The sequence below is a fragment of the Diadema antillarum genome, unplaced genomic scaffold (assembly GCF_040938485.1).
Source record: "Diadema antillarum isolate AM-2024a unplaced genomic scaffold, OU_Dant_1.0 seq00000565_RagTag, whole genome shotgun sequence".
In the NCBI taxonomy this organism is placed as follows: domain Eukaryota; kingdom Metazoa; phylum Echinodermata; class Echinoidea; order Diadematoida; family Diadematidae; genus Diadema; species Diadema antillarum.
Window position 1 is genome coordinate 873,555 of NW_027271504.1, and position 23,488 is coordinate 897,042.

The 23,488-nt window shown below is 40.2% G+C and overlaps 1 protein-coding gene across 1 annotated transcript; it reads right to left on the bottom strand.

Moving 5' to 3' along the window:
• Positions 1-61: 61 nt before the first annotated feature.
• On the bottom strand, positions 62-14,005 carry LOC139735147 (malate dehydrogenase, mitochondrial-like). The gene is made up of 8 exons (XM_071645908.1): positions 13,863-14,005; positions 11,196-11,448; positions 10,320-10,429; positions 9,523-9,726; positions 7,907-8,005; positions 2,477-2,527; positions 1,572-1,673; positions 62-386 (listed from the first exon to the last, which is right to left on the bottom strand). Exons 1-8 carry the CDS (start codon positions 13,932-13,934, stop codon positions 261-263), a joined length of 1,017 nt encoding a protein of 338 aa, XP_071502009.1. The 5' UTR covers positions 13,935-14,005; the 3' UTR covers positions 62-260.
• Positions 14,006-23,488: the final 9,483 nt, after the last annotated feature.

Sequence of the window (23,488 nt, forward strand, 5' to 3'; positions counted from 1 at the left end):
TAATGTTCCTAGCATGAACAACCATGCAAATGAAAACAGCCATGCTAAGTGTGCGAAAGGAAAGAGAGAGAGAGAGATCAACAGTATTAAACACAAAAACAAAATACTGGGAGAATCACACTTTTCAAATCTGCTCAAATAAACAAACTGAAAAAAGTGTAATCCGGAGTGGGGGCACACCAGGATACAAAAACCTAAAATGCCTTCCCTTTTGGTACAAAATAGTTCCTGCTATGCCTTCAAGTGAGAGGTGAATGGGTCTATTTGTTGGCGAATTCAATTCCCTTCTTGATGCTTCCCTGTAGCTCTGCCATTGCAGCCTGGACAAGCTTCTTCTCGTAGTCGGAGAGCGTTCCGAAGCCAAGGTTCTTCTCCATGCCATTTTTCTACAGGTAAGTGAGACCAGAGATCAAAATTAAGGAAACAAACTTGATACAGCCGGGAGGATACGCACAATGGTAAATGACGGCAAAGCCTAAATGACTGTCACCACGGAAATTTTCTGGAGTTTTATTGGCAGTTCTAGTGGGACAAAATGATTGTACAGTGCACTCTCGTATATAATGAACACGGTTATAACGAAACTCCGGTTACAACGAAATAAAAATTGGGGCTGCACCATTATCTGCCCTATGTTTTTTATTGTTCATTTGTTCAGTTATAATGAAATTTCGATACATAACAAAAGAAAACTGACAGTCCCGGAGACTTCGTTAGAACGGATGTCCACTGTACGTGTACCTGTATTCCAGGCTTAGTCCCTGCTTGCCTAGGTGGACTAAAAAAAAAGGGGGAAAAAATGCTTTTGGATGACTACGGACGGGCAATTATCAATGTGATCCTAATCTACCCAAAGATCAGAGAAATAGTCTGCATATTGAAACGGTCACAACAACTCTGTTCAAGAACAGATGTTACTGAATTGGCAGCAGTATATGTACGTATGCCAACATTGATAAAAACAACTTAAACCTCAAGTAATTCTTCCGTTTTGTTAATTTTTTTCATATTGGCAATCACAAATTTGATCTGCCATCCCTGTTGGTAACTGAAAAAAAAATGCATCGGAGGTTTTAACAAGACCATAATTATTATCATAACACAGATTTGAAATCATTCTTTTACAAGCATGTTTGCCAATAACAAATAGACACTCACAAAGTTTAATCCCACGATGCTAATACTATTAGACATTCTCTTGTTATTCATGCATTGCAAACAGATAGAGATGCAAGGAACAAATTCTTCAGAACAAATGTAAGTAATCTTTTTCCCACATGATGTTCTTTTATCAAAGCTATACAGGGTACTTACGATTTATGAATCAGGAGATACTCAATCAAATTTATGGCATATCATTTCAATCTTCTTTTTTTTCCTTTTTTATGAATGAGATCAAAATTGAACACATTTCAAATTGAGATTTGACACATGCCCTGCCCTCCTGGTGCATTTCACAAGAGATTATTGAAATGTGATAATGAATTGGGGTAGCTATAAAAGTGAAAATGTTATATTCCTCAACAAGGATTAGCTATAGTATGAGGCAAGTGGAGACAAATCATACTTACACCAAGCAAGATGGGGTTGGCAAAGAATGCAGCTTCTGTCTGGTCTGAGTCAACAAACGCACACTCAATGACTCCTTCCTTGCCACTCAAGGCCTCAAGAAGCTGCAGAAAAGAGAGATACATTCATGTTTACACACTCTCATACATAATATTGCTCTGCGGTACTCTAGATCAAATTGTGCATTTAGACAAGCTGAGTACCTACATGCTGACTTAACAAACTGCTTTCCTCCATCACTCACTCACGCAGGAGAGAACAACACATGAATATTCTTATACTCTCCTTCATAAAAATGAAGCATCTTTACATAACTCATGAATGTAGAACAGCGCAACACAGAATTTCACGTCTGAGCGTATCAGAACATAACGTGATTTTGGAAAACATCGCTGCATGACATGGACTTTTAACTTTGAGAGGGGATGGGGGAAAGAAAGAGAAGCATAAAGAAGAGAAAACAGAAGCATGGAAGTAAGTATGGTGTACTCCAGTTATAACGAACACAATTATACTGAAATTCCGGTTACAACGAAGTAAAAATTCAGGCCACAGCATTATCAGCTCGATACTTATTATTGTTCATTTGTTAAGTTATTGCAAAATTTCACTGTAATGAAAGAAAACTGCCAGCCCTGAGGACTTTATTATAATGGGAGTCGACTGTTTAAGAGGAGAGATGAAAACAGTAGAGGAAGCAAAGAGTACCTACGAGTAAAGAAAGAGAGAGAAGAGTAGAAAATAATGAAATACATCACAAGGAAAGAGAATCAAAGAGATGAAAAGTCAAGGCAAGGAATGCAAAATGAGAGAAAGGCGAACACAGTGAATGCTGTCTAAGAATTCAGGGAAAGGGAGGAAGCCCAAGGAAAACAATGTAACCCATGCACATAATTTCAAGACTTACTGAGAAGGTGAATCTTGCTGCAGCATAGGCCATGGACAGAGTGGCTGATCCCTGTCAAAGAAAATAAGATCAAATAAACATTTTTCACTATCACATACAAACAAGGTAGAAAGATAAAATGATCCAACTACAGTACAGTGCACTCCCGTTATAACGAACACGGTCTAACAAAATTCCGGTTACAACGAAGTAAAAATTCAGGCCGCAACATTATCCACTCTATGCATATTTATTGTTTATTTGTTCAGTTATAATGAAAGAAAACTGCCTGTCCTAAGGACTTCGTTATAATGGGAATCCGCTGTACCTTGATTGATGGTCACGACAGTAAGATCTCCAAACCAATCTCTGCCTGACCCTCAACAGACTAAAATACGTCATATATTCACTATGTCAATATATCAATAACTGGCTACAAAGTGATGGATGACCACCATCTCATATGGAGATTATCATGTGGAATGGAGAAGGAAGTTTGGATGGTTTCAACTTCTCTCCTTGTGTCAACTACATATAATCCACATTTTAACACTAAAATTACTACAAAAAAGGATGAAAGTGTCCTATGAAATATTGACAGAAAGGTTTCTAGTAGGCCATGGGGTGAAGCTGAAAAAGAGGCTTAGAAAATGGGTTTCGTTCCAGCAACACTGGCACTACTTTCTGAATGCGGAAATGTGACGTTTTGTACATCCTAAATATACTGTAAAAAGTTCTCCTCGAAATATCCTGTAGTTTTTGCGAAAATCCATATTTTATAAACTGCGACCAGCAGCCCAATACACATATCGTAATGGGGCTGTGAACTGTAGCATACAGGATCATGACGGAAGTTTTATCGCTGACAAATATCAACTTAAAATCGAAAAAAAATCTTCAATTTGAAGACTTATTGATAAATTTGAAGTATTGATAACAGAGTTCGTGCAAGGTTTGCTTCTGCAAATAGTTCCTTTCTGTTCAAATTGATGACTAAATGTGACTCGGTCGAGAGGAAACTGGGAGAACTACGCTGAATTGACGGTCAGCGCAGGCGCACACATCACTGCGCACAAATTTCGAATCCATTGACTGGATATTAAGCTGTCTGTGTGTGCATGCGCTGGCCGTCAATTCAGTGTAGTTCTCCCAGTTTCCTCTCGACCGAGTCACATTTAGTCATCAATTTGAACAGAAAGGAACTATTTGCAGAAGCAACCCTTGCACGAACTCTGTTATCAATACTTCAAATTTATTAATAAGTCTTCAAATTGAAGATTTTTTCCCGATTTTAAGTTGATATTTGTCCGCGATAAAACTTCCGTCATGATCCTGTATGCTACAGTTCACAGCCCCATGACGCTATGCGTATGGGGCTGCTGGCCGCAGTTATGCGTATGGGGCTGCTAGCCGCAGTATAGTTCCCATGGTGTTTCTAAGCTGAAATACATACAGTGTATACACATTTGTAAAGCACTGCTTTTAGCCATATACCTAGAAAAAAAGTGAAGTTTTGGTTTAATAGTTGCATTATATCTCATGTTTCAGCTTTTCCTGATGCTGGCTATGCAAAGGAAGACAAGAGCAAAGTGGTTCGAGACCATAAGAGAGAGAGCACTGACTGACCGTCAGAGGTCAAGGCAAATGCCTTATATTCTGTTCAAAGACATGTTATTAATCAAATGACTAATCATTCAAGGCAAAAAAAAAGAAAAGAAAAAATTCAGTGCGTTTGTTTGTGTGTGTCCGCGTGCATGTGGGAGAATCTTATTGTACACACACACACACACACACCCTCACATGCACACACACATACGCACACACATAGTTATGAAGATTCAATATACCCAAGTGTATTAAAATATTATTCTACATGCCTTGGCCATTTATCACATCAGCATCATAAAAAAAGATGATCATAAACATGAACACACACAATGATATAATACATGTATTGATCAGTGCATTACACATACACAGGTGCATAAAAACGCTGACATATTATATACACTCACACGCACAGATACAAACTCATTTACACACATGAGACATTACTATTAAACAGATCATATTGTTTATCAGTAAACATGTTTTTCTTTTCTTCTTCTTCTTCTTCTTAAGAAGCTTTAATATACTTAGATCACATAGCAATCACGTTGTTCATGAAATATTATACAGTACTTTAGAAAATTTAATCTTCATAAAATTTCTTGAAGTTTTCATTGCTATCATTAGGTTACAGCATGGTGGGACACTACCTCCTTTCATGTAAGATAACTCAAAATGATAATCAGTCAAATTTTCTAGTTTTAATAAATTTCCTGGAACATTCCATGGTCCAAATATCCTTGAAAGGGTGTAAAAGTTTTGAAAAATGCCAATATATAAAATAAAGGCAAAATTATAGTTTACCCATTCATGAGTGAAAACTGTTGGATTCTGTATTGGAGGCAATGTGTACCTGAAAATCTTGGAGAGAATAAAACAGGTTTGGCATTAAAAATTATGATAACATTGCAATTGTTTGCTAAAGGAGGAACAATCACATACTGAGGCAAGGAGTCAAAACATGTTGCATAAACATTGGCATTCAAAATACAGGAAGCAATCTGTATTACAAAGACATTTTATCATGCACAACTTTGGTAAGATGTCAATTCTTGAATATCAATCACATTGACCAAAGCACTGGTGCATATACAGTACATTCTGTTGTTTCTGAACTTTGCACTGAAGTTCTTTGTGTATGTGTGTGAATGTTTCAGTGGTGTATATATATTGCTCCATTTTATCAAGGACAACTTATAGTAACATGACAATGTTTTCATGCTTCAATATCAATCATATTAACCTATTTCCCTTGGCAAGTAATGAGCAGGTTGACTCTGTTGCAAATGATGCATTTTACAGGCAACACAGCAGAACCTGAAGAGCTTCCAGAAGAAAATCTTGATCTTGATGTGAGCGTCTTAGGGGAGGAAACAGATGCTCCTGCTGACGGACCAGGCTCCTCCTTCAGCTTTTGTTTCCTAGCGAGATTCAGGCGTTTGCTATCTATAAACCTCTTGTAGCACGTTTCATGGAATCCTATTCAATACAATGGAGAAATGAACAGCAATGATTAGCCGTTGGATTTTGTTAGGGGAAAAAAAAAGGCTAAACGCTAGAGGGAGGGGTTGAACATTACACTCAATATATCATTAAATGTACGGTAGACTATTGACTGCCAATACTTGAATCTTGTAATTACCAATAGGCCCTAGTACTATGCCAGGTAATCATTAACACCTCATGATCATTGTCATCATCAACTACTTCAACTTGTACTTGCAGTCCAATTACTGATTTTAAATTACATCTACAGCTTTCAGCACATGATCACATGCAATATCAATTATCATAATTATGAATACAACTGCCTTATCATCATTAATACTAGTAATCCTTGGCCTTTCACTATCGCCACCACCCACTGCTTTATAGTTTGGCACAACATAATGGCAATCATATGTTTTAGGGAGTTTAATTGTTGAAATTATGTTCTTGTCATTGTTGGTTTTTTAGACCTATTTATATCAAATATTAATAAGTTAATTTAATGAGATGCTAAATGTGTGTTTTGAGGGGGGATTCGCCAATTTCGGGGTGAGAGAAACAGGATGGATTTTTAATATTAATAGAGGCGTCTACTCCATGGCCATGATTATGAAAATATAAATTTACATGCAGTTTAGACCTTTTTCAATCCAGTCCTGTGTGTCAAGATTTTTACAAAACAATATCACCGATCAGCCACATCAACCTAACCTGGGCTGTACATAGAACAACATGTAAAATTACATCTAGGCTACATTATAACGGCGCTATGCCATGCCAAGGTGAAATTCAAGATAATTTATCTAAAATGTAACAGACACGCTAATGGCTAAGCTACTGCATTAGCGCCCATTATAACATACACAAGCAACGTTCATAACATAGCTAACGTTGTACTTGTAGTCATCATGGTCATTAACATTACGCATATAACATGAGAGAGACTGCACTGCAGTGTCGACTGCTACGACTGTACGCACGTAAACTAACCTGTAAATTATCCTACGGAGGTAGGTTGCAGTCAGTCCCCCGAGCAGCTGAATCACTTCGTTCTGGTCTGCGATTTCACGGTCTCCCCTACTCAATTTGATCCACTCTTTGGCACACAAAATAGGTTTTGTCTATCTCAGGTTTGTCATGGCCGTGAAATTTTCAAACTTCATCGATGTTACATGCATAATAACGCATCTTAAAAGTTTCGGCAGAGCAGACGACGTAGACGCATCGACAGGCTCACAGGGGGCGGCCATTTTGACTCGTAAACGATAATTCTCGATTCGGATTGGATAACATACATCACATGATCGTTCGCGAATGAATATCGTACACGGCAAAGTGTACATATTCAGCTCCTCAGTGACAAAAAAGTTCACTGTTTCCCCCTAAATTACCAAAATACTACAGGAGGGTTTGTGTCGAACTTTTTCCTGTAGCCTTTTTGGTTATTTGTTTACACGTAGCTGTGGAGAAATTTTAGTGCCGCAGTTGTCGGAACGAAACAAGCGAAAAAACCAGCTCACCCCATGGCCTATAGTTAGCTGAATGAAAACAAACGAGAGTACTAATGCAACTTTAGAGAAACCATTCTCACTAAGAACTGTCTTGTTTCTCCTAAATACCCTCACCTGTCAATCCCAGTTCTGTGCATCTCTATGTATAAAGAAACATAGCCTACATGATAAATTTTGACTACCTACAAGTTATCACACTAAAGAATTGTTCTGAAACAGCACGACCAACACTACAAAGTTTTTCTCCTATGGTACAGAGACCATTTGAATTCACCTGTTGAAGACAGTTTGATTTTGCTACAACACGCATTTCCCATAGACCCTTCCCCAAGATACTCGGGACTCGTCCTCAAAGGGTTAAATGACAGAACATAGTGCAGTGAATACAAGGTTTACAATAGCTCATCGTCAGGTCGATATCATTAAAAAATCAACAATGCAGTCATAATGCAGAAAGTATTAAAAAACAAACAAATAAACAAACAAACAAACATAGCTAAAACCCAGATCTTGTTTCAAACTTCACCAGGACCATGGTCTTCAGTATTTTCAAGTAGCTTTGTGCAACTATGGTTCAAAACATCATCTCTAATAATATATGATGATCATGTGCTATGTTCATTGCCCAGTCAATGAATGTGAAATTATTCAATGCACTCTTTTTTCTTTTTTTTTTAAATCATTCAACAAAAGAAATTACACTGGTTTTCTTGTGATATCATTGGAACTGCATATTGCAATGATGTCTTCATAATGCTAAAAGATAGGGCAGTGTAAGTGCAGCATTGCATACTGCATATACTAGTTCACAGCATGCGTGCACAAGAGTGGCAGACAAACTTACGGCTCCAGCTTTGGCCTCCACAACCTCTGTACCAGCATTCTGGATGCGGACTGTGAGCTTCTCACGCTCTTCATCTGAGAAGGACACCGCCGGTGTGGCCTGCAGGGGATATGGAGAAGGGAGAGGAAAGCAAATAAAAGTAACTTGTGGCTAGGTCTTCATGCAATCATATCAAATGATGAAAGTATTATCAAACTGAAGAACACAACCAACTGCGTTTTTCCTTCCACGGGAAAATGTTGAATTCTATGGTAGAGGTATCCGCAGCAGTAAGGAGATCATTTTATTGGGGATAGATGCCCAACACTGAGATTTTTGTTCTAGTGGCGGACCCAGAGGGGGGGCGCAATCAGCGCATGTCCCCTTTATTTTTTCTTAAAAACAAAAGAAATTTAAGAACAAAATGAAATGAAACCCGGAAGTGGCAACAGAAATATTAGTTGCCCCCACCCCCCCCCCTTTACAGAATTCCTGGATCCGCCGCATTTGTTCCACATGCAATATGAATATCCATCACAGAAAATCATGCAAGAGTCAATTTTACCTGAACTCCAATCTCTTGGGACCAGAGAAATAGCTCTGCAAGAGCATTTTTCCACTTCACTCAATCATACAATGTACTCGCACATAAGTAAACTTCAGAGGACAGTCAGACAAGTCATAGCCAATATATCTCCATCATTATCATTCAAACCATTATTTGACTTTCATGTATGTAGCAAGGACTCATCTCATACGGCCAACTTAAAGGCACTCAATCGTGGCGAGTGGTTTGTGCGGCACGGAGACAAACGCAACATGCTGCCTCCCCCATTCTGTATCAAATGTAGTGACCCCGAATGAGAATAGCGCTGGCTCAATGGGTCAGCGAACAAAACGCTAGACTACAAGAGCTCTATGCTACAAATCTCCTAACCCAAAATGGCTGTCCGAGCGAGCCACGAGAGCTTCCGAATGGACGCACACTCTCAGCGCGCAAGCGCATGAAGAGAGGCCAAAAGAGCCACGCGTCTTCTGGCCTCACTCCTCCAATCACCGCAGCTCGCGGTGACAATGTTTGTGTATGATGCGTACACACACGTGTCTCAGTGGCAGCATTGTCCCACATGTTTATGGATATAGCACCGAGTCTGGCATTGCGCAATTGCATGCACAAACTTCGGTCGTTCGGAGTTTATGTACCATAAGGGATGGCGATCGGCTGCCTTTAAATCAAATCGATTGCACTGTCCTATTCTAAGGAACCAGCACTTCTCCAGGAATATTAGTGGTGACAATAATTATGGTCTCCTTTATCCAGGGTAGCCTCTCCAGTGATGCCACCGCTCTACCAGAAGGCCCTGCCATTATCATCACCCTAGCGTTCTCATGTACCCATTTCAATATACACGTGGGTTGAGAGGGACATGGAGGGTAAAAATATCTTGTCCAAGGACGCGAGCACTTGACAAGATTTGAACTCCGGACCTTTGATTTGAAAGTCAAGAGTCTTATCCACTTTGCCACAATGCCCCCACAACCTACACTTCACATTTCTAAAAATTTTCCTCCCTCTCCTACATTTTCACATATTTTGACAGCTAGAGCCCTTATTGTCTACTGACATACAACTGTACCTGTGAGAGAAGTGGGATGATCGTGATGCCAGCATGACCGCCAATTACAGGGACTGAGGTGGCCGAAACATCATTGCCTTTGGCTTCGGCGACGAATGTGTTCGCACGGACCACATCCAGCGTCGTCACTCCAAACATCTTGTTGGGCTGGTACACACCCAACTTCTTGTAGACCTCAGCAGCTATGGGAACTGTGGAGTTTACCTGCCAGAAGAAAACGATGATGACAACATTGAGATTCATCACTTGTTTCTCCAATTCTTGGATCTAGTTTTCTTGTGAAGAGATCAGCATTGCACTGAAGAATGTCTATCCATCAAATCAAATTTGTTGTATCAGTTCACTGGTAATTGTTTGCCCACAAATATTTACACCAGTACATATCAAAAGAAGTAAATTTTCACTGGCACAAATATTTTTATCACCTGACCCATTTCTTTAAATTGATTTTCATCGCACATCATATACGTACCTCATTGTTCTAGCAGAAAGAAAGCAGAATAGGTGTTAAACATTAGGAACATCTTACATCCACCATGTAAAATTTCAAACATGACAAAATTCTAATAGACATACTTTTGATTTTGCAATTTACACAAGTGGCAATGAACACAGAGGAAAGTACCATGCATTCCTGATTTGCTTGCTCAGACAGGCTTGTTTTCTCTTGCCAGCAACATAAATAGTTTCACACCAGTCTACACCTACAACATTCACACTTTTCTTGTGGGGAAAACCCCTGCCCCCCCCCCCCCCCCCCCCTCGATCTGCACACCAGCCACATTGTTGTTACTTACTGGGTTTGTGACAACTCCAACGAGGGCCTCTGGACATGCCTTGGCTGCTGCTTCACAGAGATCTCGCACAATTGAGGCGTTTGTATTGAAGAGGTCATCACGGGTCATACCTACACAGCACAAAAATGAAGGCAAATCTCAGAAATTCAACATTTTTCCTGAACAAAGAAAAGCTCTATTTTCAAAGTATGGGGAAACCCTGTTCTAGCGAGCTTGCTTTAAACAAAGTGATTTTGGCAGTCCCCATATTGCATTTCTGTATTTAGCAGGTCTTTAGTTTTAATATGTGTTATAACGGGGTAAAACTCATAATGAGGTAAATTTGATGGTTCCGATGCATGACCTCATTATAACAGGTTTTCACTGTACTGAAAGTCACATCACAGAGTATAATGGATAATAGAAAGAAGTTGGTTTGTTGATTTGACTTCAATGATATCCCCCTCAAAAAAGAAAGCAAACATCACATTCCTCCTTGAATTTATTCCAGCCGTGACTACACGACAATCTGTCGAGGACCACTTACCAGTATACATAAAGAGCTATTTTGAGTACAAAAGAAAGAAAAAGAAATTATATATACACACCATGGAGGTTACCTCCATGTACACACATACACCCACATCTATGACTTTTAAATAAGTGAAATAATATTCATTTCCGATCATTATCTAATTTCTCTTTCACAAACTATGTTATCTTATCTCATATGTCAATGAGAATACAATGAGGACAAAGAAGTTATCAGTGAAGACTCTATTGAACTTTATCTATGGTGTACTTTGACTTCAAAAACAAGTCACTCAATCTGAATGAACTTGACATTCTCCCCAAAAGCTCAAGAGAAATCCAAGAGAGAGATGGTGGGAAATTTACCGGGTTTCCTTGGTACTCCAGCGGGAATAACGACCACATCACAGCCCTTGAGGGCATCGTTTAGCTGCTCTGCCCCGACGTGTCCAGTGACCTGGGCCCTGCTCTCGATGTGACTGAGGTCGGCAGCGACGCCCGGGGTGTGGACGATGTCATAGAGGGCCAAGTGGCTGACCAGTGGACTCTGCTTCAGGAGGAGTGACAGAGGCTGCCCTATGCCACCTGCTGCACCCAGGACTGCTACCTTTGAGTTTGCCTAGATGATTAAATTTTCAGGATGGAACAAAAGACTCATTGATCAGCCCTTGCTGTGTTCACCTATCAGCACTTTTGCACATTTCCCTTTGCTAATTAGCTTGAATCTTCACGAAACTTTCCGGAATTGCCACTGGCATTCCATGCATTGTGTAGACAAACCATGAAATACTTTCATGTGCATTTTACTTTTGTGAATCTTGGCTCTTCTCAAAATTCGCTGAAGTTTCGGGCAGGCAAAACTTTCTGGTTTTACATTATTAGGTCTAACACAATCGAGATATTTTCTACTCCAGTTTAGAGTGGGATTCCGATCATTATGAGTAAGATATTAAAAGGGAAGATTTTGTGTTGAAAGAAGTAGCAGGGCTGTACACATGTTCTTGCTGCTGTCTGTTTCTGTTTCTGTCCCGTCAGTATACTCAGAATTAACTGTACTCCACCAACATTGTAATTAGTATGGTCGTGTATATGCAGGGAAGGAGAGGTGGGCGCTAGTGTACTTTCGCACCTCTTCATCAATTGATCTCCAAACATGCACAAACTCACTCTAAATATCCAACAGCCATGATTATTTGCATCTGAGTGAGACCCAAGTTCAATAGAAATGGAATTTTCACCATGTTGACACTTTTACACTTGTCAGAATATGTCGATCGCAGCTAGTTCGCTCTGCAATAATTGCGTTGCACAGTGTGAGCAGATTTCAGACAGCGCAGCACAATATTCAAAACATGTTCACAGCAAGGCAACAAGCACAGCAATTGATCTGAATGTGGTGATCTCATAGCGATCACAGAAAGTTCTTCTATGGTATCTTTAAAAAGATAAACTTTTTTCTGCCATTCAGCTTGTACCGAGTCATGGTAGAGATTGGTTGAGGTTTGGGCTTGTTGATCATGTTGTTTGTGTGTGTGTGTGTGTGTGTGTGTGTGTGTGAGGGCGTGTGTGTGTTTATAAATGAAAGAAGATTGTGAAAAAATAAGGTTATAAGACAAGGGTGAAAGAATATAAAGGGAAAGATTAGAAAAAGGGGGGGGGGGTAGAGAAATGAAAGAAAAGATACCAAAAAGTTAAACCTGGAAAAAATGAAACAGTTTACAAAACAGAAAGTACACTAAAAATAAAAAGAAAAGATAATGGAAAGCATGAAAGAAGAGAAAGCTGCATTACAAAGGAAAGCAAGGGAGAGTTGGATATGTTTGAAAAGAAGAGGAAAGCAAAGAAAAAGATTGAAAAAAAAGCACCAAGTAGAATAATAGAATGAGAGATGAATCAAAATTGGATGAAAGCAAAGATGAATAGGAGGAAAATAAAGAATTATACAGCTTAAAAACGACATAACAAAAAGGATTCATCAGAATGAAACATAAGATATTAGAGACGAAAGAAAGGAAGGGCAGATGGAGTGAAAGATAACCCATGCAGGAAACATAGAACAATTAGGAAGAAAGTAAGATTAAATAGAAAATTGAGAAAAGTCAGACAAGAAGAAACCCACAAAGAAATGATTAATATGAAGGAAAGGAAAAGTTAGGAATACCTGAAAATGAAAGAAGAAAAGACAGAAAAGAAAGAGAAAGAAATATAACTAAGTGGCAGCACATACAAATGTACACATGCACACACTCAACCGCTTTGTAAAAGCCGCAACAGCTCCTGCAAGACTTGGCCGAGGAAAGGGGAAAAACAAATTTCTTTTCAACAGTTCAAAGACACCATAGAAAAAGCCACTGTGATCACTACATTCAGATCAAACAATCGACGCATACAGGTAGTCTAGTTGAGGCCTACTGGCGCTGCTAATAGTGCTACTGCATGCGCGCGTGCTGAACATATTTGTAATCTTGTATTATGCTGATCACTTGTGTACACAGCAGAATTTCAAGCGATTTTTTGACACTTTTACTTAAAGTGTTAAAACCTAACTTCTATTCAACTTTGGAGACTCAGTTGCAATTAATTTTAGGTTGACTAGGGTCTAACGTTAAATGAATAGGCCTAACCAGGGTCCAGGGACAGGGTGAGTTTGCGCATGCTTGGAGATCATTGACGAAGCGGTGCGAAACTCACCGAATAGAAACTAGTGCCGGAGCGGAGAGATGTTTCACATTATGGAGATCTATCTTAATAATATTGGGCCCTAACACTACAACAGACCTACTTTTTTTGTATAGAAACTTAGAACTGGTTAGCCTGCGTAGAACGGTTAGACTTTAAGTGCTAGCTGTGCTGTGTACGTAGGGCAATCCACGCCGACACGGGCGGGCCAAGGCGGGCATCCGGCCAAGGCTTCACGTGCCTTCATATAGCCAAGCAATATGCATGATACAGTGTATAGGCCGAAGCCCGAGCCCAAGCCGGCGCCGGCTGTAATTTCAAACATGTCAAACGAAAGAACAGAGTCATATTTACCTGGCATGACGTTGAGAAGCTCCTTTGAGCTTGCGTCCGCAGGAGGTATCTGAAAATAGCGTTTCTGTGCATATTTAAACCTGTTTTGAGGCAAAATTTCCACACGTTTAGGTCCGTCCTACACCGGCTTTTGCCTGCCACACGATCTCAGTGCATGACAGAATAATTAGAAGGCAGGTAAGGTCAAAGGTTGCGTAGATTCCTTGTTGAAACGTGCGTGTGTGCAGAGTTCTGTGGCGTACATGTACTGCTGCTTGCGCTGCATGCCAAAGAGATTTTACACCACTAGATGGCGTAGTCCCGGGGGCGTGTTTTTTTTGGTAAGCACTATTTGGGCACCCGTCCCGCTTCATCATGAATATTCATCACCTACATGTATCCGTAATACCGTTGAAATACATATTTTTTTCATTTCCCGGCAGCGTTTTTACATTTCTCGGCAAAACTGAACATTTTTCCATCTCCCGGCGAGATGTTTTAACATTCCCTGTTGATGCAATTTTTCGAGATCTTTACATTTCCCGGCCATACGTTTTGCACGTATCCAGCGTTCTGCCATTTACTAGTACAGTATCTTACTGCCTGATGAATATTCATGATGAAGCGGGACGGGTGCCCAAATAGTGCTTACCGTTTTTTTTAGACGGCACAGATTGGGGAAACTAAAAATCTATCGGGGACCCTATCCCTAAACCTAACCCTAATCCTAATCCTAACCCTAACCATCAAACCCTAACTCTAACCCTAACCCTAACCCCAACCCTAACCCTAACCCTAACCATAACCATAACCAAAAACCCTAACCCAACGTTTTTCCCATAGGTTTAACACGCGCCACGCCCCAATCTGTGCCGTCTTAAAAAAAAAAAAACGCGTCCCGGGGCCCGTTGTTGCATCGCATAGATTGGAAGTTACAACAGGTAACTTTGCCATTCAATGGTACCATGGTAACAATACTCAACAGCCAATCAAAATCAAAAATTCCATGGAAGTTACTATTGGATGGCAAAGTTAACATAATTGTAACTTTTATGCAACGGGCCCCAGAGTGGAGGCGCAGAGCCGACAGTGGCTAGGCGGCATGCCAGGCGCCCCCCCCCCCCCCCCACACACACACATACACACTGTACACGCACGCACACACACACACACGCGCGCACACACACACATACGCTTTTTTTTTTTTGCAAAGAGTATATTAAAAAAAGGCCTACAATTATTAAAAAGAGTCTTACCACATGGGCCCCCACTTTTTTTTTTCATATCTGGGAAATCATACCTTGAAAGTGAGCTTGAAGTTACCCAACTTATCAAATTTTGTGCAGAGAAAATAAACTTCATATTGTTTATCTTTGCTTTTCAGCAGCCGGTCTTGTTACGGGAAGGGCAACAAAAATTGTGAAGCTTGTCAGCCAATAACTTGGGGGACACAACCAAAGTTCAAATGAAATTCAAAATCTAACTGTCATCCAAAATGGCTACCCCTCCCATACTCGAGCCTTGGATGAGATCGTTATCCAGCCAATTTGTATAAGTGCATGTGAATGCGGCTATCTGATGGATTTTCAGCCTGTATTCGAGCCCTATGGGTGGAAAAAACTGCTTGGCGGAGGTCTGCCGGATTGCTTCTCTGTTTTGCTGTTTTTCCCCCTATTATAGGAATGATCAGAACAGCTGCATGTATGATCTTTGTTTTTCTTGTTTTTGAGAGGCTTAATCTTTTCTACGCTAGTCGTGGCTCATCCGATGATACGTAGAGGAGGAGGAGGGTGGGGGCATTACGGAGAAGGAGGAGAGTATACTTGAATTCCTTTTTTTTTTCATTGATAATACCATGTTTCGATCCCAATAAGTGTGAGCATCGCATTTGTTTACGTGTATAGGTCCTATGTTCGTGTGTGTGTGTGAGTGTCTTCATTCAATTCAATTTCAATTCAATTCAATTCGATTCAAAATGATTTTATTTTCATAATAAAGTAATACAAAGTAATAGGCCTATACATAACGCCTACGAGTACTATATCATTTTAAGGAACTTTGAATCACGAAAGTTTCACTACAAAACATGAATACAATATTATGATGATATCATCTTTAGTTTGGATAAATAAACAAGTAAGCAATACAATCTTAATTTGTAACTCTACATCGATTGGAAAAGAGGAATTCACAAGAAAAGCATAGCTTGTAAAATTAGTGAATTACTCTTGAAGGTGAGGGCACCTTAAGATTCAACTTTCATTGCGTAATATAATCCTGCCAAATGTTAGCAGAGCAAAATAATGTCTACCGAGCAAGGATTATTTTTGGCGGAGCATTTGTGACAATTTCAATTTCAACGAGCATTCGTCGGCGAAACATACTTTGTCGGCAGACTGAGCATTTTTGTCCGTGGAACCAACTTATGGAACACTTCAGAAATACACAGGGCAAGGCCGAGTGCATGTGTTTGGGACCAGATTTCTATAAAAAGTAAAGAAGAACGTATAGCTAACGCCTGAATGTGCATTATACTTGTTTTATGAAATGGAGGATACACAGGTATTCTATAGAGTACCTGTTACTAGTATAGTATGCAGCTGAGCGCAGCCCGAGCGGTCACGATTAGTGATTCTTCGGTCTTCATCACAGTTGTGCCTTTAGACAAGCTATGCTTCTCTTGTGAATTCATCTTTTCCATAGAGTTACAAAATAAAATTGTATTGCTTACTTGTCTTTTTATGTAAAAACAAAGTTGATATCATTGTATCCATGTTTTGTTGAAACTTATGTGATTCAAAGTGCCTTTTATACTCATGTAAGCGTTAGACCCTATATTGTTTTGCATTACTTTATGTCCTGAAATAAAGTCACTTGAATTGAATTGAAAATGAAAAGACTGATCGTGTAATAGCTCTCAGTCAGTCTTAGTATCCATATCACCATTTTTATGTCTTAGACTGTTCAAAATTTAGGGACGGTCGATAGTAACTAATCTCCGACCAATTATAGCCCTATAGCGAATTATCATCATTCGTTTTTGTGAAACATGACATGTCGTGACTGAGTCATTTGCCCAAGAATTCCAAGCTAGTTGAATCATAACAAAATACAAGGTTGGAGTGCAATTTTTACACCCCCCCATAGCACCCACCATGGGATTGTCCTGAGAGGGCGAGATATTTTACACCTATAGTGGGTGATTTCAAGTTCGGTGCTAGTGCTAGTGCTAGTGCTGAGATAGCACTAGCACCGGCGATAAAACCGAACTTGAAATCACGTCGGTGTTGGGAGTTGACCTCAAAATATTTATGACGTATTTCCGGTTGCTGGTGCTGGGCTCGGTGTTGAATGTCGTCTGCTGAACCGAGCTCCGCCGTTTGTGTTAGCGATTTACGTGCCTTTTAGTCCATGGGCCAGGCCAGATATTGGTACCATCTGAGGTGGCAAAACCTTTTTGGTGTCATTTTGTTTGTCGGGCATAGATATGCTTATCAAGCTATGATAGCATTTCCAAATGAGTAGCTTAGTCATAGTAAATGAATTTTTAACCAATTTGGTCTCGTTGTTATATCCCTATACTTCTGAATCGAAACTAACCGCCATACAAAGAAGAGCACTGTCTTCTGTATGTTCCATAGAGCTGTAAAATGCAGCTGTATGGTATGTTCACAGGTGTTCTGTTGTAAACGCGGTGCGCTTAGTCTTTATTCAAGGCAGCGAAGGGAATATCCAAAGGTTATGATGTCCACAGCGCTTAGTCTTTATTCTAGACGGCGAAGGGAATATCCAAAGCGTATTGTACAGTGTATATCCTTTTATCTAAAAACAACAACAACAAAAGCAATTCCTAGTGAATTTTATCGTATTTTTCAATCATTTATCATTTTCCCGTGAAAACGCTACGGTGAAAACGCTGATACCACGCCAATGTCGCTTTATTTCCCTCCAACAATATAAGATAATGCAAAAACAATGTAACGGTACACTACGATACATTATAATGAATGATATTGTAAATGAACAGAGTGATTTTTGTTTAAAACTGATGTATTTGTTGATAGGGTAGTATAAAAACAGTATGGATAATCCCTTTTATGAGGAACTTTAGATATGATAACGGTACATTGGTCTAGATAAAGAACTAAGCGCACCGCGTGACAGCTGTGGACATCATAACCCTTTGGATATTCCCTTCGCTGCCTTGAATAAAGACTAAGCGCACCGCGTTTACAACAGAACACCTGTGGACATACAGAAGGGAGTGCTCTTCTTTGTATAGCGGTTTAGTTTCGATTCAGAAGTATAGGGATATAAATACAGTAAACCTCGCATGAGTCGAAGCTCTCGGGACTGACAAAAATGCGTCGACTTAAGTGAACTTCGACTCTCGCGAGAGTCGATTTTTTTTCGACTCACAGTTATGTACATGTATTATAGTACATTTGCATGCATGTGTGTGTGTGTGTGTGCTTGCGTGTGTGTGTTTGCATTCAAATTTGTCTGTTCTTGAAGATAATGTTCTTATTTTGTTCTAAATTGAACATGGAATTTGTATCAATACTAGTGTAGTTAAACGTAGTTCTGAGAATGTCTGCGCTAATGTGGCAACGTGCATGTGCTGTGTCCATGGTGCAACATAGGTAGCCATAAACCTACCATGAGACAAACACTCTCCCAGGCCCATCCCACCTCCATTGAACAAAACTCTACAGCCAGCCGGCACGCACAAACAAGCTCCGCCCACTTGGCCTGTCACTAAAATATTAAAGCAGCGATTGGTTGACCAAGGAGTTCTGGCTTGACATGGATAAAGTATGGATGTGCTGTGTGTATGGATAAAGTATGGATCGATGTGCTGTGTGTATACATGTATACATGTGTATGTATTCGACATGCGTGCGGAGCAGTACGGTGAGTGTGCATGCTTACCTGCAGCAGGTCAGGGACGGGGTTCTGCGACATGCCGATTTTTTATTCTCCTCTAAATGTAATGAGAATGCCAGAGAAATTTTCTTCGGCTCAAGCGATGTAAACTACGTGTATTTTGTACAAAAGGGACTGAATGTTTTACTTCGACACAGCCGAAATTCGACTCTCGCACTTCGGCTTATCCAAATATTTCTTAGAAAAAACACATAGGGAAAAATCGGGACTTTTTATTTTGCTTCGAGTTAAGTGATTTTCGACTCACTCGACGTCGACTTATCCGAGGTTTACTGTACGAGACCAAATTGGTTAAAAATTCATTTATTATGACTAAGCTACTCATTTGGAAATGCTATCATAGCTTGATAAGCATATCTATGCCCGACAAACAAACTGACACCAAAAAGGTTGTGCCACCTCAGATGGTACCAACAACCCATTTTTCGGGTCTTGGCCCATGGACTATTTTCTCCATTGACTAACACTAGCCCCTAGGGATTATCATTTTCGTCATTTCAAGTTCGGTGCGTTAGCGTTGCCGTGCGAGACTCATATTTACGTCCATAAGTAGTTGCACGTTTTACGTGCAAAGTCTATGCTAATGCAGTGGTCGCCCACGTAACGTAAACGAACACCATCGACATGGCTTTATAAATCTGAGTCTATGAGCAAAATTAGGATAACTGTGATTTAAAGAAGGGATGAAATTTGTGGCATTTCAATCATTCTTCCTCGTTATGTGTCTAAAACTAAACAGTCATGGCTACATCTTTTTACATTTGACTTTAACTATGCGCTATCACTTTTTTCGTCGCGCAATTCCCGCGGAGCTCGCTGTGATTCCAACACACCTAGTGCTGGTGATCGATAATTTTGATCGGTATCGCCTCGTCAATCTGACCGTCGGTGTTGGAGCTATTCGGGGGGCTTCTTCTTCTTCTTCTGATTAAGTCTGCCTCCTTCAATAGACTGAAGATTCTTGCAGACTGGTGCTATTTACATTATAATACAATTTATTTACAGATATTTACAAGCACATAGAAAATTTGACGAAAATACTAGCCACTCTGATCAACCGTTAGACGGTTTCGAAATGATCCCACAGATGGCGCTGAAACAATTTCTGACGACAGGGAATCCCAGTTCCTTGGAAACAGTTCTTGGGAAGAACGAATGGCGATGCGATTCAGTTCTCGAATATGGTACCTGGTAGGCAGGAGTGTGGTTGCGAGGCTCTCGTTAACTGAGTAGCCTGTTTGATGATATAGTCCTGTGCTGAAAGAGGAGTGAGATTATTGTGTATTTTGTACATCATAATTAGCCTGTCATTTTCTCTGCGCTGTTCCAGAGTGGTCCAATTAAGTTCTTGTAGCATTTTGGTGACACTCGAGGTGTTATGGTAGCGATTTAAAGTGAATCGCGCAGCTCTTCTCTGGACCATTTCCACTTGGTGGATTAGGTTCTTGGTAGATGGGTCCCAAACTGTGGAAGCATACTCAACAATAACCTTATTGGTCGAACCAACGTTTTGTAAGCTGTGGCTTTAACATCAGATTTTATGCGAAGATTGCGTTTTAGAAATGCAAGCACGTTACTGGCTTTATTGACAGTATTGTTAATGTGTTGGGTCCACTTCAAATCAGAAGTGATGGTTACACCCAAGTACTTCACGGATTCAACAGATTCAAGAGGGGCGTTATTTAGATGATACACGTGTTGCACCTTACTTCTTTTCCTGGATATTGTCAAAACCTTACACTTATCTGTGTTCAAATCCATCATCCATTTTTTCGCCCAGTCACCAATTTTGTTTAGGTCCTCTTGAAGATTTTGCGTATGATGTTGATTGTCGATGGTCATGTAAGAAATTGCATCATCGGCAAATAGGCGAACCTTTGACGCGAGACCATCAGGCAAGTCATTGATGTAAAGTAGAAAGAGGCAAGGCCCAAGAACCGACCCCTGAGGCACTCCAGATCCTACCGCTACTGAAGAAGATTTAATACCATCCAAAACAACCCTCTGACTTCTTCCATTGAGAAAACTTTGAATCCATTTCAGATTTTTCCCCCTGATACCATAGTAGTCCAGCTTACGTGGAAGCCGCTCATGCCCAACCTTGTCAAAAGCTTTTGAAAAATCCATGACTATAACATCCGTTTGACGTCCTGCATCCAAGTTCCTATGTAAATCGCTTGTGAAACCAATTTGAAGTAATTGTTGTTCACATGACATGTTCTTACGGAAGCCATATTGCAGGGGAAAAATGATGTTATTTTCGTCCCCGTGCTTCATAATTTTGCTGGCTAAAACGTGCTCCATTAGTTTACAGCAAATACATGTCAGCGAAATGGGGCGGTAGTTTACAGGAGTAGATCGATTACCTTTCTTGTAGACTGGTACAACATTTGCTTCACGCCAATCATTTGGTATTTCACTTGATTCATGACAACCGGAATATATTGCAAAGAATTGGAGCCAGAATTTTTGCCAGCTGCTTCAAGACTCGTGGAGTTATACCATCCGGTCCAGGGGCCTTATATGTCTTCAAACCACAAAGCAACTTCTCTACACCCTTTGATGTAAACAAAATATCCTCCTCTGACTGGCTAGCACTAGCACTAGCCAGTCAGACCGCAACGCTGCTGTTAATGAGCTCAAATCAAAAATTTATCGTACGCGCAGGTTTTTGCGCATGTCCTTCTCAGCAACCGAGATTTTGCGAGATAATTCAGAGACAAAGTGCATGGTCTACGAGATTCACTCATTGACGACATGAAGATCTACTATCCGCGACTAATTGACATGGTTTGTGAATATTTGAAATAAATCACACCTTTTAATGCTTACATTACATAAAATGAGCTTATGATACCATTATTCATATCTCTGCATTATATCGATATTTTCCAAACGACCCTGAGACAAATTTTAGAACAAGGCTTTCTATTTACTGCCAACCCGACCCGTTCATAGGTTGAATCACCACATGAATGATAGTCAACGTTTTAGATATACTTGTTATAATAGCACAGTAAGAACTGAATTGGTCCCTCGCTAAGAAAACAATAAAAATTGAAAGTCTCGTCGGGTAAAAATCAGAGTGTGGCAATTTGAGATACATGAATGATCATGCGCTCCCAGGGTATCATTAGATAAATTACTCAGCGATGTATACAGTGGATTAATAAGGAATAATTATTCTAATACAAAATAGAGAATCCCAAAGAACTCATGTGCGCAAACTTAGTGCTAGATCTTTTATTATTGATTTGTATGCTATTTATTAATGCACGCTACTCTATCTAGTTGTGCAAACAAAGTTCAAGCCAAAGTTGAGCTGTCGATTGATCAGAGTGGAGTTGTTCTTGTTCTTTACGTGGAGATCTTAGCTGCGCCTGAACCTGAGCGCGTATTGACCGATTCTGTGACGCGCTATGTGTATTTTTAGCATAGGCGCAGCCATACTGGGTGTATCATCCGACCCCCCCTCCGCACTCCCCCACCCCTCTCCCTACATTAGCACGCGCGCAGAATGAAAAACTGCTTTAGCCAATGGGCGTCTCGTACTGAGTGCGCGAATGCTTGCTAGTGCGCGAACCTTTGTTACAAGTGCGTGATAAACATGTTGCCCGGGGGTGGGGGAGAGCAGGGGGGGTCGGCTGATACACACCGCTACACCCACTATGGCTGCGCCCTGTGCCGTAAAATGTCTGCTGCCCTCAACGAACCCGAATCGGTCAATACATACATTGTGTGCGCGCACACACACACCATAGGGTCCTACACTGTCATCTACACACAGTGTATTAATGTTATGTAGAGTACACGTTTACTGCCATTCCGCGAGGTTCGTTCAACTCTCCTCTCAGAGGGAATTAACCAATCAGAAACGCGTATATTCGCGGTAAACTGAAATCTCGTCAAAATTAACTGTACAACACAATGATTTATTCGCCAACCTGACCCGTTCATAGGATCAGTCCACATAAAGTCATTATGTTTTCATAGAATGATATTTCCTCTTTCATTTTGTACCTTTTCCATTTTGGTCCACCTTAATTTCGTTGGTCTAGTGTACCCCTTAAAAAAATGAAAAATATGCAAATTTTGTGTTTCATAATTTCCTTGTTCAGTATATTTTATATGTCATAACCTTTTAAGTGGTCAAATTTCATCAAAGTACAGGTCTTCAGCTTTTTATCGATGTATAAATCATAAAGATTGATAATGTCGTTTAGATTTACAGACACTCTAAAAATGTGGTCTCCCAGCTCATTACGTATTCATGTCCGCGAGGTCCATGCATACGCGTACGATAAATGCGAAGGCTTTTCAGGACGTTGCGGTCTGACTGTAGCACTAGCACCGAACTTGAAATCACCCAGTGTGCTCTCAAACTTTACATTCCCGTCCCAGGCCTATACTGGCTGCGATCTTTCTCTCGAACTTTCTAGTTTAAAACACATCTATCAGCGGCAACCACTACCATCACTACCATATACATACATAACAAACAAACAAACAAACTTAAGCACACACAAAACCGAATAGGCCTATACGGCCCAAATATACTTTTAGGGCCATTCATGTTGGGTTGCTCTATTACGTTGACTTCTAGAGCTGAGTTGAATTGAGAGCTGTTGGGTTTTTTTTTTTCCCACTTGGATATTCATTATTCTGTAACAAACATTCCTCTGAATACATAATACATCATA

What these genes read in the sequence shown, in the direction of transcription:
- LOC139735147 (XM_071645908.1), bottom strand. Translation starts at nt 13,934, where the DNA reads ATGCACAGAAACGCTATTTTCAGATACCTCCTGCGGACGCAAGCTCAA. An exon ending in TTGGAGTTGTCACAAACCCA is followed by an intron (nt 9,727 to 10,319) that starts GTAAGTAACAAC and finishes TTCTTCTGGCAG; the next exon opens with GTAAACTCCACAGTTCCCAT. An exon ending in TCATCCCACTTCTCTCACAG is followed by an intron (nt 8,006 to 9,522) that starts GTACAGTTGTAT and finishes TATCCCCTGCAG; the next exon opens with GCCACACCGGCGGTGTCCTT.